At 43.2% G+C, this 16,558-nt stretch overlaps 1 protein-coding gene across 2 annotated transcripts; it reads right to left on the reverse strand.

The window, feature by feature from the left end:
* Nucleotides 1-11,511: 11,511 nt before the first annotated feature.
* Nucleotides 11,512-15,452, reverse strand: LOC132873102 (zinc finger protein 703-like). 2 transcript variants are annotated; one of them, XM_060908345.1, is made up of 3 exons: nt 15,371-15,452; nt 14,720-15,088; nt 11,512-13,736 (listed from the first exon to the last, which is right to left on the reverse strand). In XM_060908345.1, exons 2-3 carry the CDS (start codon nt 14,978-14,980, stop codon nt 12,231-12,233), a joined length of 1,767 nt encoding a protein of 588 aa, XP_060764328.1. In that variant the 5' UTR covers nt 14,981-15,088; nt 15,371-15,452; the 3' UTR covers nt 11,512-12,230. The 2 variants fall into 2 exon arrangements, with proteins under 2 accessions (XP_060764328.1, XP_060764326.1); XM_060908343.1 differs by having other exon boundaries at nt 14,720-15,446.
* Between the last annotated feature and the right edge of the window lie 1,106 nt (nt 15,453-16,558).

The raw sequence follows: 16,558 nt of genomic DNA on the forward strand, positions 1-16,558 counted from the left end.
AAAGAACAGGGATCTATCAAAGTCTGATCTTCACAACATGCTTGTGGAAGTGTATCATGGCACGAACAAATGAGATTTCTGAGGACCTCAGAAAAAGCGTTGTTGATGCTCATCAGGCTGGAAAAGGTTAGAAAACCATCTCTAAAGAGTTTGGACTCCACCAATCCACAGTCAGACAGATTGTGTACAAATGGAGGAAATTCAAGACCATTGTTACCCTCCCCAGGAGTGGTCGACCAACAAAGATCACTCCAAGAGCAAGGCGTGTAATAGTCGGTGAGGTCACAAAAGACCCCAGGGTAACTTCTAAGTAACTGAAGGCCTCTCTCACATTGGCTAATGTTAATGCTCATGAGTCCACCATCAGGAGAACACTGAACAATAATGGTGTGCATAGCAGGGTTGCAAGGGGAAAGCCACTGCTCTCCAAAAAGAACATTGCTGCTCATCTGCAGTTTGCTAAAGATCACGTGGACAAGCCAGAAGGCTATTGGAAAAATGTTTTGTGGACGGATGAGACCAAAATAGAACTTTTTGGTTTAAATGAGAAGTGTTATGTTTGGAGAAAGGAAAACACTGCATTCCAGCATAAGAACCTTATCCCATCTGTGAAACATGGTGGTGGTAGTATCATGGTTTGGGCCTGTTTTGCTGCATCTGGGCCAGGACGGCTTGCCATCATTGATGGAACAATGAATTCTGAATTATAGCAGCAAATTCTAAAGGAAAATATCAGGACATCTGTCCATGAACTAAATCTCAAGAGAAGGTGGGTCATGCAGCAAGACAATGACCCTAAGCACACAAGTCGTTCTACCAAAGAATGGTTAAAGAAGAATAATGTTTTGGAATGGCCAAGTCAAAGTCCTGACCTTAAGCCAATCAAAATGTTGTGGAAGGACCTGAAGTGAGCAGTTCATGTGAGGAAACCCACCAACATCCCAGAGTTGAAGCTGTTCTGTACAGAGGAATGGGCTAAAATTCCTCCAAGCTGGTGTGCAGGACTGATCAACAGTTACCGGAAATGTTTAGTTGCAGTTATTGCTGCACAAGGGGGTCACAACAGATACTGAAAGCAAAGGTTCACATACTTTTGCCACTCACAGACATGTAATATTGGATTATTTTCCTCAGTAAATAGATAAGATTAGATTAGATTAGATGAGATTAGATAAAACTTTATTGATCCCTTTGGGAGGGTTCCCTCAGGGAAATTAAGATTCCAGCAGCATCATAACAGATAAACAGAGAAAAGAAATAGAGAAAAACTTCTAGATAAATTAAAATAAATTAAGTATTTCCATATACAAATATAAAAGAATAAGATATGGGGAAGAGAGGAAGGGGGGGAGGGGGAAAGGGGGAGAAGTGGGGTTAGGGTAAGTGTGTGTGTGTGTGTGGGGGGGGGGCGGGGGGAAGCAGGAAAAATATTGCACATTGTCCAGTATTGCTTATTGTTAGGCTAGGCTACTGCTCCTTCCCATCCTCTGTCCTCCTGTTACCCCTCCTCCCCCCCAGAGAGGAGTTGTACAGTCTGATGGCGTGAGGGACAAAGGAGTTTTTGAGTCTGTTCGTCCTGCACTTGGGAAGGAGCATTCTGTCACTGAACAGGCTCCTCTGGTTGCTGATGATGGTGTGCAGAGGGTGACTGGCATCGTCCATGATGTTCAATAGTTTGTCCATAGACCTCTTCTCTGCCACCATCACCAGAGAGTCCAGCTTCATGCCGACCACAGAGCCGGCCTGCCTGATCAGTTTGTCCAGCCTGGATGTGTCCTTCTTGGATGTGCTGCCCCCCCCCAGCACACCACGGTGTAAAACAGGACACTGGCGACCACAGACTGATAGAACATCCACAGGAGTTTCCTGCAGATGTTAAAGGACCGCAGCCTCCTAAGGAAGTATAGTCTGCTCTGTCCCTTCCTGTATAAGTGATTGGTGTTGCAAGTCCAGTCCAGCTTGCTGTCCAGCCACAGCCCGAGGTACTTGTAGGAATCCACAGCCTCCACCTCGACTCCCTCGATCAGAACTGGTCGTGAACTTGGTCTGGACCTCCCAAACTCAATGACCAGCTCCTTGGTCTTCGAGGTGTTGAGCTGCAGATGGTTCCTGTTGCACCACACAGCAAAGTCCCTCACCAGGCTCCTATACTCCTCCTCTCTGTCGTCACTGATACACCCAACGATGGCTGTGCCATCGGCAAACTTCTGAATGTGACACAGCTCCAAGTTGTAGCAGAAGTCCGCAGTGTACAGGGTGAAGAGAAGAGGGGCCAGCACCGTGCCCTGGGGTGCTCTGTTGCTGCTAATTACAGTGTCAGACGTGATGTCCTTCAGCGTGACGTACTGCGGCCTGTCAGTGAGGTAGCTGGAGATCCAGGTGACCAGGCAGGGGTCCACTCCCATCCTGTTCAGTTTGTCCTGAAGCAATAGGGGCTGGATGGTGTTGAAGGCACTCAAGAAGTCCAAGAAGAGGATCCTCACTGTGCGATTTCCCTTATCCAGATGCAAGTGGGCTCAGTGTAGCAGGTAGAGGATGGCGTCTTCCACACCAACACCTGCCCGGTACGCAAACTGCAGACAGTCCTGAGCATGTTGTACTTGGGGTCTGAGGAGGCTGAGGAAGAGCCACTCCAATGTCTTCATCAGATGTGAAGTGAATGCCACCGGTCGGTAGTCGTTCAGCTCACTGGGCCGATTCTTTTTGGGAACTGGAACGATACATGATGTCTTCCAGAGGGTTGGCACTCTCCCCAGCTGCAGGCTGAGGTTGAAGATGCATTGGAGTGGTTCACCCAGTTCAGCAGCGCAGGTCTTCAGTAGTCGTGGACACACCTTGTCCGGGCTTGCTGCTTTCCTGGGGTGAAGCTTCCTCAGTTGACCTCTGACCTGGTCTGCAGTAATGCATAGAGGAGTCTGTGTTGAGGTGGGGGAGGAGGGGGCTGCTGTGATGACTGGGGGGAGGTGTGTTGAGGGAAGAAGGAGAGATGGCTATAATAATAATAATAATAATAATATAATATTTTTGTCTCATTTGTTTAACCGGGTTCTCTTTTTCTGCTTTTAGGACTTGTGCTGAAAATCCGATGATGTTTTAGGCCATATTTATGCAGAAATATAGAAAATTCTAAAGGGTTCACAAACTTTCAAGCACCACTGTATAGTTTGTTGTTGTGAATATGCTTGATAACCTTTGACAAACAGAAGTTTTGGTACTGAAACACTGAAGTGCATCTCATTTAACACATGTCTAGGAGGATGTTCAAGAAGTTCATGTCATAGGCCATTTTTTTTTTTTTACAGTTTTCTACGCGGGCGGCACGGTGGTGTAGTGGTTAGCGCTGTCACCTCACAGCAAGAAGGTCCTGGGTTCGAGCCCCGGGGCCGGCGAGGGCCTTTCTGTGTGGAGTTTGCATGTTCTCCCCGTGTCCACGTGGGTTTCCTCCGGGTGCTCCGGTTTCCCCCACAGTCCAAAGACATGCAGGTTAGGTTAACTGGTGACTCTAAATTGACCGTAGGTGTGAATGTGAGTGTGAATGGTTGTCTGTGTCTATGTGTCAGCCCTGTGATGACCTGGTGACTTGTCCAGGGTGTACCCCGCCTTTCGCCCGTAGTCAGCTGGGATAGGCTCCAGCTTGCCTGCGACCCTGTAGAAGGATAAAGCGGCTAGAGATAATGAGATGAGATGAGTTTTCTACGCATTTTCAATTGCAGGTTGTACTAGCAATTCGTAGCCAGCAGAGAGCACCAGAGAATAAACTGTGGTGCTTCATGGAGCACACACACCCTCAGAGATGAACAGATCCTGTGTTTGACGTAACTAATTCAGTGCTGACATTTTAAACAACTTAATGCTCTTTCACTGACTGAAAATGGAGCAGTGATAATTTACAACCAGATTGGTTTACAGACTGGGTGTAGACAGGGTCTGGTAGAAGATCAAGATGCAAGAGAATTGTATAAGAGCCTAAAGCCTGAACTGTAAACAGTGTTTCAGTATTCATCTCTGACTGCCCGAACAGTATGTCTTACACATTTGAAGAACATTTTCAGAACATCCATGTAACATGAACTTTTTCAGTCCTCATTACAGTTTAATCTAACAGAGCCTGTGGTGGAGGTGTGGCTGTTGCCAGCATACATTCTGAAACAAGCCCGTGAAAGTGTGAAAGAAAAGGAAAGTAAGGGGAGAAGAAAAGTCCTGTCAGAGTTCATTATGTGTCCAGGGAACAATGCTGAAAGCGGCAACGCAAGCTGCACTGCGCCGAGCTGCCATTAATCATGGCTGACAAGGAACCAGGGTTAAAGGTGGGAGAGTTGCCAGTGCCTCTGATAGTGATTATAGAGAAGGAGAACGAGAGAGAGAATAAAAACTCTCCTAGCAGCCCAGAACACTTTCATATAACATATGGACTGACGTTTCAATAATAAAACCATATCCTAACCTTAGGATTTAACATAAATTCACACAAACCCAACTGAAATGTGACACTTTTGCTGAAAGGTTTTTTTTTTTAGCTTCACTAACCGAGACATGAAGTGTGAATAACAAAAGTGACACTCATAACCTAGGTTGTACGACACCAAAAAATGAAAGAAAAGCAAAAATAAACCCCAGACTGCCATTTGCCAAGCACTGCAAATTCAGTCGTAATGTATGAGTAGCAGAATCCATTCTGATGTATCGCCCCAGAGTGTAATCCTGCTTTGCTCCTTTCAGAGTCACAAAGTGACTGCATTGCTGAAAAATTCAGCTTGTACTTTCTGACCAGCTACCAGCCCGAGCTGGTAGATCATCTATGGAAACTGACAAGTTATTTTCCATCTTTTGTTTTAATTGAATAAATTAATCAGTCTGAGATTGTCTGATTGCATTACTATTTTCCTCAAAACAACTTGTCCATCGATGTTCAGAGCTTCAAATTTGGAGCATCTCTTATTATCTTTCTTCAGCGAATCGGATACTTTGCGATGCAGAGCTGCTCCTTGCTTCAGCATTCAGTGGCGTCGCCTCCTCCGAGGATAGCAGAGAGCAGACAGAGGGAGAAAGAGAGAGAGAACATAATGGACCCGCGACTGGAGGAGATTGAGGCTCTGTTAAGTGCTCGGCTTGAAAGCATGTCTGGCCTCATTAGCTGTCAGTTGTAACAATACTGAACTGGCAGTGAAGACAGGTTGGAGTCTCGTGGCCATAAATCACAGGCCGACAGCCCTCTGACAGGCTGGGAACTAGCGCACATGCAGGCGCCTTTTCTCGTTCCTCTCGTTCAGCACATCTGAAGCTAGAGCAAACACACACACACACACACACACACACACACACACACACACACACACACACACACACACACATATTGCATACACAGGCCTAGCTAAAACAAGTCATCAAAGAGCTAGCAGTTTCCTTTTTTTTTTTTTTGATTAGGATAGATTTCAAGTTATTTTGGAGCAAGGAATGAAAATCTGAGTTTATTGACTGAACATCTGAAAGGCTTATATTCTGTTAAATATTGTTTAAATGCCTATTTGGTTGATTATCTTAAATGACTGTGAGGCCATAAATACTTGCTCTGTGTATGTATGTGTTTTGCCAGGAGTACTAAGGGCTTTCATGTCATGTCAATCTGCCTGTGTGCGTTAGGTTGATGGGTAGTAGTGCAGTGGGGCTGCTGAGGAGGGTGCATGTAGGTGGGTGTATTTGGGGAGGTTAAGGGGGGAAAGAGCAAGGCCTCCGGGTCATTAATCACAGCCTCTGACATGTCGAAGCAGGGGCCTTAGCCCCCCTGTGCATACAGCTGGGCCACACTGCTGGCACGGGAGGTGCATATCCCACAAACTTCTGTTGCTCCTGCTTTCCTTGTTTTGCTCATTCTTTTGATGACCATTCACTCTTTCATTCAATCATCCATCCATCTGCATCAGCTGTCTGTTTAATCTCTGACATCATCCATCCAGTCAGCCATCCATCCGCCGAGTGATCAGCTCAAATCACATTTATTCTGTTTTTGGACCTTCCTCAACCAAAAACTTTACACACACACGCACACGCACAGAGAGAGAGAGAGAGAGAGAGAGAGGATTCCAAATTTCTGGGAAATTTCTGAGAAACTAAGCACAGCCGTTCTCTCTCTCCTTCCATTTATCTTCCTTAATTTCTTCGCTTGTCTTCTATATGTAACTTATTCCAGATGAGGCCTGCCTGGTTCTTGCTTGATTTCCAGATTTACAGGCCCTGGGGATTGGTTTTAAACTGGAAGCTGTAGAAAGTTCTTTGTTTTTTGAGCAAGTCCTCATGAGCAGGACTGAGAAATAAGAAATAGGCTGCGAGTCCTGGGAGGATTTCAAAAGCCTATTTCAGACCAGTAGGTCCTCAGTTGTCACGTGAAATATGACTGCTTCTCTTCTCCAAAGAATAAATCTCCCTGTTTGGTGTCCTTAGATAGCTTGGAGGTTTTGGTTTCCTGTTTCCCCTCAGTAAGTTGTTGTTTTTTTTCCCCCATCCAAAATGGTATTCAACCTTCATGAGTACATTAATCTCTGACAGGAACGACTTTACATTTGACAAACAACATTGTGGTTGTTTGATGAAGTCCTACCACTTTAACTTAACAGCTGTAATTATTCTTGTGGATCTTGCGGAGCATGTTAATAGATCAAGTGGAGTCAGGAGGGCAGGAACGAATGCAGAGGTTTTTGAATAAAAGTCTTTGAAGACAAATTGTAACATGAAAATTGAGTGTAATTCCTATTTCTTTTTCTTCTTCTCTTTTTCTCTTGCAGCAAGCTCCTCGACTGCAAGCTTTTCCACAGGCTGATTGAATCAGACACCTTCATTTGTGCAGAGTATGAGGTCAAAAGACTAGAGCAACCTGAGAGAGAAGAAAATGATGCCGATGCAAGATTTTTTTTTTCTTTTTACTGTGGGTTCAAGTGCTAGTATTGGTATATTTGTAGGGTTAATCCATGTCTATTAGAAAAAAAACAACAAAAAAACAAAAATGAAGCGCATTCCTTTGTGAATGACTTGTGGACTGAAGTGATGAAATGTGACAGCACATACAGATGTTAAAAGAAAAGATGAATATCTGATAAATTGTGCAAGCATGTATGGACATTAACCAAATTACTTAATACTGAAACTGATTTATTGTGTCACATGAACTGACAGAGCAATTTTGTATTTTCTTGTTTAATGAGTTGCAATTTCACCAAGGGCAAAAGTAAACACAGTGCAGTTTGCTCTCTCTCTCTCTCTCTTTCTCTCTCTCACACATGCTTGGTTCTATTCTGTTATTTTACCGCAGTGTGCTCAGACCCCACCTTCCTGCTGTTCAAACCACAGCAGTGCCACACACACAGGGCCTGCCATAAATCAATGGACAGGATCGTGTCTGCCAGTCAGACTAAACAAGAGCATTTGTGTTGCTTCGCACTCAGCCATTAATCATCTTGACAGTTTGAAAAACACATTTCCCCTTTAATGACTGTATTTGGAGAATCACGTCTGCTTCCTCTCTTTGCATTGCTCCTGCCCTCTTTTTTCCTGTGAAAGGGGCTCTTTTCTTACCAAAAGGCTACAAGGAGAGAGAGAGAGAGAGAGAGAGAGAGAGAGGACTCAGTGTTCTACAGTTGACAGCAAAATAAACGTTGATATATGCAAACCTCTAATTAGTCATTGTTTCAAAAATATTAAAAGTTACGAACATTGTAATTGTATTATCTTCGGTTTCTATTATTATTATTATTATTATTATTATTATTATTATTATTATTATTATTATACCAGCAACACATCACATTGAATATTCAAATGATTATTTCCTTATCCCATTTTCCTGATTTCATTATTTTACACATCCACACACGTTGTCAGCTAGTCTAAGTGTTATTGCTCATTACTGTGTCACTAAAGCAATCACTCGTCAATCATGAAAAAATCATTGCCCATATTTCCTCCAAAAAACACAAGCATACGTGCTGTGAACAATTTGATTGCAGACCAACCTCCAAACCAGAGGGAGTGGTTCTGATTTGGGTCAGCACAAGCATCTGGGCTCAGTTATATCCATGAAAAGGGGCCGAATATACCGTGAGGAATGTTCAAATGAGACTGTGAGACGAATCGAGGCCCAGTCGGTTAGCCATGACTCTGCCAAAGCACGTTTCTCCACGAAAGTCTTGCGCGTGACGCATACAATCTGACAAGTCAGTGGCGTTGCCTCCGAGTGCAGGCAGATCTAAACCAGCTGGGGCCATGCATATTAGTGGTTGGCCATAATTGCCATTGCCCTTTCGTAAGGCCGTCGAGAACTAGCCTGTATGTTTTGTTGTGTGTCAGAAGACGGCCAGCGGGGGAATGGGAGAACTGTGGAAGGAGCTAGCTTTTTATGCAAACATGTACAAGGCAGGTTAATTTAGTGTGGCATTGGGGCAGTTCACTGCAAAAATACAGTTATAGACGGAAAGGGCTTGTTTCGTCAGTTTTAACGAGGACATGGAGTAAATGTCATAACCACATAACCTTGATCTCCACTTCTGCAAAGCTGTGTTGCCACCAGGCTTTCAGATATTGTGGTATATTGGTTTGATCCATCTGGGGGATGAGGAAGAACCAAATCAAAATCGTGCCTAGATCTGCTGAGTGTTGTGTCTGGATCAGTTGAGGCGAAGAAATGATGAACACTTGCAGGCTAATGAAACAGTCACTCCAAACTTAGTCATCATTAATCACTAGCTCGTGTCGGTCTTCTACTCTCAGATACCACTGTCATTTCCCATTTTACCCTCATCATGAGAGAAGGGCTCATAACCAATAAGTGTTCATGAACCTCTTGAGTCTGTTTATGCGTTTAGCTAATCTCTGTGTGTACAAATGTGTGTCCATCCAGCAGGGCTTTTACCGGTAACTACTAACACTGTAAGGCTCCACAGAGACACAGTAGTCCATCTTGTGTCTCTGCCTTGAGCCCGCAGTGATATATCTCCTCAGTATGAGCAGCAGGGATGACAGAAATAGAGTGTGGGTGTTGATTCCTGCCATGGCTGGGAGCTGGGGAGGAGAGAGAGATGGACAGAGTGATTGATGAGTAGCGAAAGAGGAAGAAAGGGAAGATGGATCAGATGACAATGTGATGGACGAGCTACAGCAAAATGGAAAACGGTGCCACCATTCATCTTTCCCTCGAGAGCAGACCTCTGCTCTGGAAATTTCATCTACCACACCTTTTATTCATTTAGCACAGACAGTCATCAATGGGTATGTCATGTTAACTTAGATTTGTTCTGTGAGTTCACTATTACCTAAATGAAAGCCTGGAATGAGTGACGTGCATCCAAGCCACAGGGGGTTAGAAGAATAAGAAAGGTAACAGCTACAATTATAATAATATGTGTGGTACAGTGGGTATGTCTTGAATGTTTTTGTAGAAGTCATTGTGGTATGTTAGTTCCCTTAACAGGCTGATCACTTGCAGTGAGGGGGAGTCAGGCGACCTGCTTCCCTGACAAATATGTCCACTCATGTCCAGCCAAGTGGATCTGTTCCTTCACTCAGCATCACAAATGGAGATTCGCAGAATTTCTAGGAAAAGTGAGCTTACGCGACATCTCAGGTTACCTGGCTAGAACTGATGGAGACATCATGCCTTTTCTCTGAGGCAGGATCAGTTATTGGAAGCTTCGTAGTCGATTGCATTAAGTAAGCAACACCTTTTAGAGTGGTCCCAGATCAGTTTGGATAAGAATGTAACCAGATTCTGAGCCTCGAGGGGCCCAGGCACTGTAACCTTGCAAGCTAGCTGCCAGTATGTGTGAATGATGATATACAGATATTGACCTGACAGGCCCTGTTGTGGTTCTTTACAAGGCTATGCAATAATATTGTTGCCAGTCAAACTGCCAATGTGATCCATGGCAGCAGGATGATATTATTCAAAGCCAACATTTCAGGATCTTCTGAACAATTTTAATATGTAGTGGATGTTCATTATGTCTAACTATTACAGATATTTTAAGTTTGTTTCTTAGACAAGAATTGAACAATTTTAAGCCTTGATCGTTGATAACCTGGGAACTGACACCAAGACCTGTCACCAACAAGCTTCACTACTCAGATCTCAGCCAAAGAAATGCCAAAGACTTGCAGGGTGATAGAGAAGTCACTTCAAACTCGGTCATCATTAATCACTAGCCCTCATCTGTCATCCGCCCAGTGACACCACCATCATTTCTTATTTTACCCTCACCATCCTCTACCATTACCGGCTGCACAGTAGACATGGTCCGTGCTGGCAGTTAAAAGCACATATTATTTTTCAGATGATGATGAAACAGGATCTAGAACACACAAACATGCTTGGGCAGAAACAGCTACGGTTTCTCTTTGGAACCTGAAAGGCCAGGCGGCTTTCCTTAGGGAATATAGGCGGCTTACACCACAAAGTTAATCCGTTAATTACAAAAGTGTGATTCATAGTAGCGAAAATGACTCAGTGTAATTACATTTAATTGAAATGTCTGCAATATGGCACTCCTGGAGGATTAATTACTACACACACGGAAGAAGTGGGAACGAAAAATAACATGTAAGAACAGAGACTGTAATAGCGCACTGGGAACAATAACCTTTAAGGCAAATGTTTGCCGAACTATAACTCAGCTGCAGATATGTTCGTTAACATCTGCTGTCACATTAAGTGACATGAAAGAGAAAGACTTGACAAAAAGAAAACAGAGGAGGGACAGACGTATTCTCTGCCATACAGTAATTACGAACACACATTAAAGTTGTATAATAGTACCATACCTAAAATCTTCTGATAACACACTCCAGCATGATGGAGAAGCAGAAGGAAATGGCATGGTCGACAATAAAACAGTGTACTAAATGCATAACTTTGTAGCCAAATACAGACGCGTAGGGTATAGGGTATATATTAAATGTTATGTACAGACCTGTCAAGTATTGTTATGTAAAAGGGGCTCGAGATTGACAATGGGCAGTTAGCTTGATTTAGTTTAAATCTTGCAAACAAGACTATGAAAATGATGTGTGATGAAATTTGTGTTTAATCAGTCCCTAAATAATTGCATATGTAAACCTAATTACCTGATTATGCTGCCAGTTCAAGGCTTCTATATTAGTTTTAACTACACCACTCAATCAGTGTGTCGTGACATGAGACAGAACCATTCAGATAATTCAGGGTAAAGGAAAAACTGCTCGGGCAAGTTGATAGATATCACACTTCCTGATATGGTCTCCAGAGACCTGCCTTATAAAGATAGGCCTGGACAAATCTAACATTTTGCTGATAATATTTCACTCTGGTTGCTAATGCCAAAATTAAAAGTTTCGTTTTTTAATACTACAGTCCTAGACACACTAATGATTTGTGAAAATACACAAGAGTGAAAGTCTAAATAGCAAATATACTGCATACCATTATTAACATCGACCGTTAGTCACTGGAGTAAGACGACATTGAAGGAAGGATGAAGAAATACAAAAGCATTGAGTTTAAATATAACCATTTCATTTATTTAACAAAATTATAACTCCAAAGTTGGACAGCTCTGCCATCGCTAATTTTCTTCTTCTTTTTTTTTCATTGAAGCGGCACCTTAACCAGCCTAGTAATTTCAACACTTTACAAAAAAATATTACAGCTCTTTAAGTAATTTATTTGTCAGCTGTTAAAAATAAAAAATAAGCATTTAGAAAGGCTAGGAGGACTTTGACATGCACATTCATACTGCACAGACACAATAACCAGACAGCGTCAGACAGGACAGATTTATGAAAAGGAAAGAAGTGTCTGAAGCTTAAGATTTGGAGCATAGTGTGTACAAATAATAAGCAAACAAGATCAGTTAAATTGAGTGAAATGAATAGATGAACTCAGTATTTGTGAAAGTAAACTGTTTTGGATTATAAACTGGAAAAAGCCAAGCGTTTGTTAAAAAATAAATACAATTCTGTTCGAAAACTGCATTGGCGCTTCAGTTTTACACAGTCTCAAGCTTGCATGCACCCTGGAACACTCGTATTTTCAGCCGTTAGGGAGCCCATGGATTCCTTTTTTTGTCCACCTTTTCTGATTCATTTAATTCCCATTTCCCATTATTGGGAAACTGCAGACAGTGTCTAATCCCAAGTGGGATATCTTAGCAGTCATCATGCAAGTGTGCTGCTTGCTCTGGCTCTAGAATTCTGAAGCAATGGAGTCCATTTCACTGGTAGCCAAGGGCAGAGGCAGATCCCAGTCTTTGACTATAGAGGGCATAGTGAGAGTAATAGGGTGCGGAGGTTGGTAAAGAATGCATGGGCAGTGTTGGTGCTGTGGGCAGTGGCATTTTACTATAGGGATGGTATCGAGCCAAGCTCAAACTTGGAGGTGCCCTCAGTGAGAAGGAAGCAGGAAGAGAAGCTGGACTGCTCTGGGGAGGCAGATGGAGGTGACATGAGGAGGAGGATGATGGGTATGTGGACAGGAGCTTTCCATCCACACCTGGCAGTGAGGTGTGTGTGCGCAGGTGGGCTAATAGCTCATCAGAGGTGGCAAAGCGCTTATCACATGGCCCGCTGGCTGAGACCCAGTTGCATGCATGTGGTAGAGGCTCATTGGGCAGCATGAAGCCATACGTGTATAATGGATGAGAGAGTGATGGTGTGATGCTAGAAGACAGTGAGCTCTGGTGGAGCGAGTGCAATGGAGGGTGAGGGGGGTAAACCAATGGGAAGCCGGATTTTAGTGAAGATGAGGGGTCATGAACGCATGTGCCACAGTTGCCACCCAGGTGAGGTGCATTCGGGTAGCTTAAACAGTACGGGTCCCGACACAAGCCCTGCATAAATGAAGGTGGAGATGCTCCAGTCAGTGGGCTTGAACTGGGGTGTTTACCTGCAACCCCTACGCCAGCACCTCCCAGACTAGACTTGGTAGGATCTAAGCCAGGAACAAACTGACTAGGATAACCAGCATAAGTGCCCACTATAGAACCGTGGTAGCCCATGCTGGACGATGGGAGTGGAAAGACAGGGTGACTGGATTTGAAGGGAGAAATAGAAACAGGCCCAAGTCCTCCAGGTTGAGATGGTTGGGGGTCCGATTTGCCCTCGTTACTGGGGCTGCTTTCAGAGCTTGAGCTACTGGAGTTGGCACTCGCTCTTGCATGGCTCGAGTTGGCCAGCTGGGGACTGTCCAGACTCGCCTTACTCGACTCTGCCTCCTTCTTCGGGTTGCTGCTGCTGTCGGAGAGTGCCACTTCCGTGTTTTTTGCCTCCCCGTTTGCAGTCTGTGAATGTCCAGTGGAACGCATGGTGCTGGGTGAAAGAGCATGTCTGTGCGCCTGAGTCTGTGAAGGCGAGCTCACTCTGGAACTTGGAGAAACAGTACGTGCATGGTGGGACTGACAGTTCGGTGTACTACTGCCACCATTACCTCCACCCACAGGAAGACAAAAGCCAGGCTTGTTACTGCTGCTGCTGCTGATACTCCCATCCCTCTGACTGTCTGGGCCTGTTTTGGAGTAAGGCTTGAAACTAGACTTATCATCTGATGAAGGCCGCTGCTCTGTGAGTTTTATGGATGAGGACGAAGTGCGAGATGAGCCTTCTTTCTCACCCAGTCCACTTGACGCAATGGAGGCCAGTTTGGATGAGGATGGAGGATCCGGTTTACCTATCTGAGAACACGTCTGAGCCAAGAGGGCCAGTGGACTCTTCTTAGCATCCAGCTGGAAGAGAAATAATAAATAACTTCAGTGAATGGCAATAAGTATTAAGAAAATAAGAAAGATTTTCTTAATTTTATCATTATGTGCACTACAGTGGTCACACTGAAGTGAGAAAAAAGATACATACAGACATATATTTACTTAGAGTCATGTCACTAGTAATGTCTGTGTATGTTAAGGGATTTTAATTTTCAAGTGTATTAGTTGCCTCTAGTGGAAAAATACAGTAAAAAAAGGACCCGAGAACCTACGAAGGTATGTTCTAACAGTATGTAACTCGCATTGTGTAACTTTTATAAACAATTACAGATACAAAAAGACAGAGAACCTTTAGACAAAAATAAATAAATAAATAAATAAAATAAAAGTAAAAAAGTTAAGTGAAATATAAATATAATTTTTAGTCATGGATTATTTAGATTTATATGTATATTAATACAAACAAAACACAGTCCAATTAATAATAGATTAATTATGTCCAATGACAGATTCTAGGCCTATGGTAATCTGAGTAGAACATTTTTATGATTTTAGACTGCGTTTTAACTGATACATTGGAGGAAATTTAAATGATGTATTAAATCAGTTTAATAAGGAAGCCTGGGCTGTTTGGTGACTATAAATGTACTTTGATTTTCTAAACCAATGTCTCCAGTGAAAGCCTTGGCTGGATAGTGCATAGTGAAGTTAATGTTACATCTATATATATAGTACTATCATCTGGAATGAAGTGAATCATGTTGATGTAGTGTATAGTGTGTGTGTGTAATAGTGTATAATGAAATGAATGAATAATGCAGTAAATAGTGTAGATTATAGCTGAATAAAGTGAATAATGTAGTCTATACTTGTATAGTGCATAATAATAATAATAATAATAATAATAATAAAAAATCATAAAATGCATAATGCAGGATATACTATAGTGTAAGCTGTCACTAGTGAGAAGTGAGTAGTGTAGTATGCTATAGTGTATAACACACCTCGATGCTGACTGGGGCAGATGTTAGGGGCTGCAGGTACTCCGGGTGGAGCAAGTGGCCCGAGTGCGCGGTCAGCATCTTCACGACTTTAATGGGGAGACGCTTCGCCTGACGCACAGGATCCGAGGGTTTTAACCAAGCGGTGGGGGACGTGTCCTTAATTCCAGCGGGCTTTCTGAAAATGAAGTTACCGTGGTGGCTGTCGGAGGTCGGGCTGTGTAAAACGGAAACTGCTGGAGATCCACTGAGAGGGTGGTGCATTGGGTGCGAGACTGAGCCGAGGAGCGGGTGCGGGATCGATCACAGAGGACACATCTTCATGGGCTACAGTACGAACTCAGAGGCTGGGTTTTAGACCCATGGCGTATTCTGAAATAAAATAATCCACAACACAAATGTCCAATCTTTTTTTTTCTCTCTCTTTTCTTCAAAAGCAGTGCTTGTTACAGGTGATGAATATTTACTCCAAAGCTGTTCATAGTTCCGTTCCGTGTGCGCACTGGATGTGAAGCCGCAGATCATCCACACCGCAAAATACTACAACTCTTTTTTTTTTTTTTAAATACAGCAGTTGCCGTGCGATCTTTAAGACTATCAGTAGGAAAAAGCAAATCCACAATAACTCAGAGACAAAACAGAAATAATACCAACCCCAAAAAGCCCACAACACGATGCGCTTTGCTCTCCGCTCCTTTGCGCTCCAACCCGACGCGCTCCCGTCCGCCTTGCGCATGGAATTCAAGTAAACCAAACCCAAGGAGGACCTTCCAAGTCCGCGAGCCGCCGACCAATCAGCGCTTCCTGCATTGCTAATGAGAATCCAGGGCGGAGCTCTCGCCTCTGACCCCACCCATCGATCCTTTGTCATATCCGTGTTCATTATGGCACGAGAGTGACAGCAAGGCTCTTCAAATGTCATTATAGATCAGGCTCTCTGTGCACTAGGGCTTGATAAATGAGATCTTACCTGCTTCAGGATCCACAGAGCAGCAATAATGAAGTAGCTGAGGTAGGGCAGGAGAGACAGAAGGCGCATGGTTCAGGAAAAAAAAAAAAACCTACACAAATCACCAGCAAAGGGGATATCTCTCCAAGCCGACACTTAAATTGGCCTATAAATCTAAAACCAACACTGGAGACTAGCAATTTGTTATAGCACAGATCTATAAGTTTGAACCAAAAGAACCCGTTTAGAAAAAAAATAGCCAGAGCACACTAATATTCTGCCAAATGCTTCGGAAGCAATATCCATATATTTTATAGGATAATCTTTTTTTTCCCCTCCCACCAATCTTTTAAATCAGGGTTTAATTATGGATGACAGTGCTTCAACATGCCCCCCTATTTCAGCTCTATACATTTCTGTTAAAGTAAATTAAATGTAATTTGCTGCTTGTGCCCTCTGGAATCAATTGTGCACTAAAAGAAACCCAGTAATAAAACAAGAAGGACTCTATAGTTCTGTCTGTAAAGTGGAATGTTAATAACTTTATTGCATTGCTGCTCCACACTGATTTGGCAATGAGCTAATTTTGTTAACCTAATTACACAATGAATTGGTTAAAGAGCTTAAAAATCATGCCTGACAAGTGCTATTAGTGGCAGCCTGAAATAGTCACAGCTAGTGAGGCTCTGAAGCCGAGAATCCTTTAGCCATCTCAAATGACTGAGGAATGTTCACAGATCTATTCTATATAATATGAGCATGAACTCAATTTGGTGAATGATGGATGTCTCATTCTGATACTTTCTGGGACGTTGTTGTCCAAAGTACCCATTTCAGTGAACACTTATTTTTTTGTTTGATTATGTGATAGGCGGCACGGTGGTGTAGTGGTT

The sequence above is a fragment of the Neoarius graeffei genome, chromosome 25 (assembly GCF_027579695.1).
Source record: "Neoarius graeffei isolate fNeoGra1 chromosome 25, fNeoGra1.pri, whole genome shotgun sequence".
Taxonomy (NCBI): domain Eukaryota; kingdom Metazoa; phylum Chordata; class Actinopteri; order Siluriformes; family Ariidae; genus Neoarius; species Neoarius graeffei.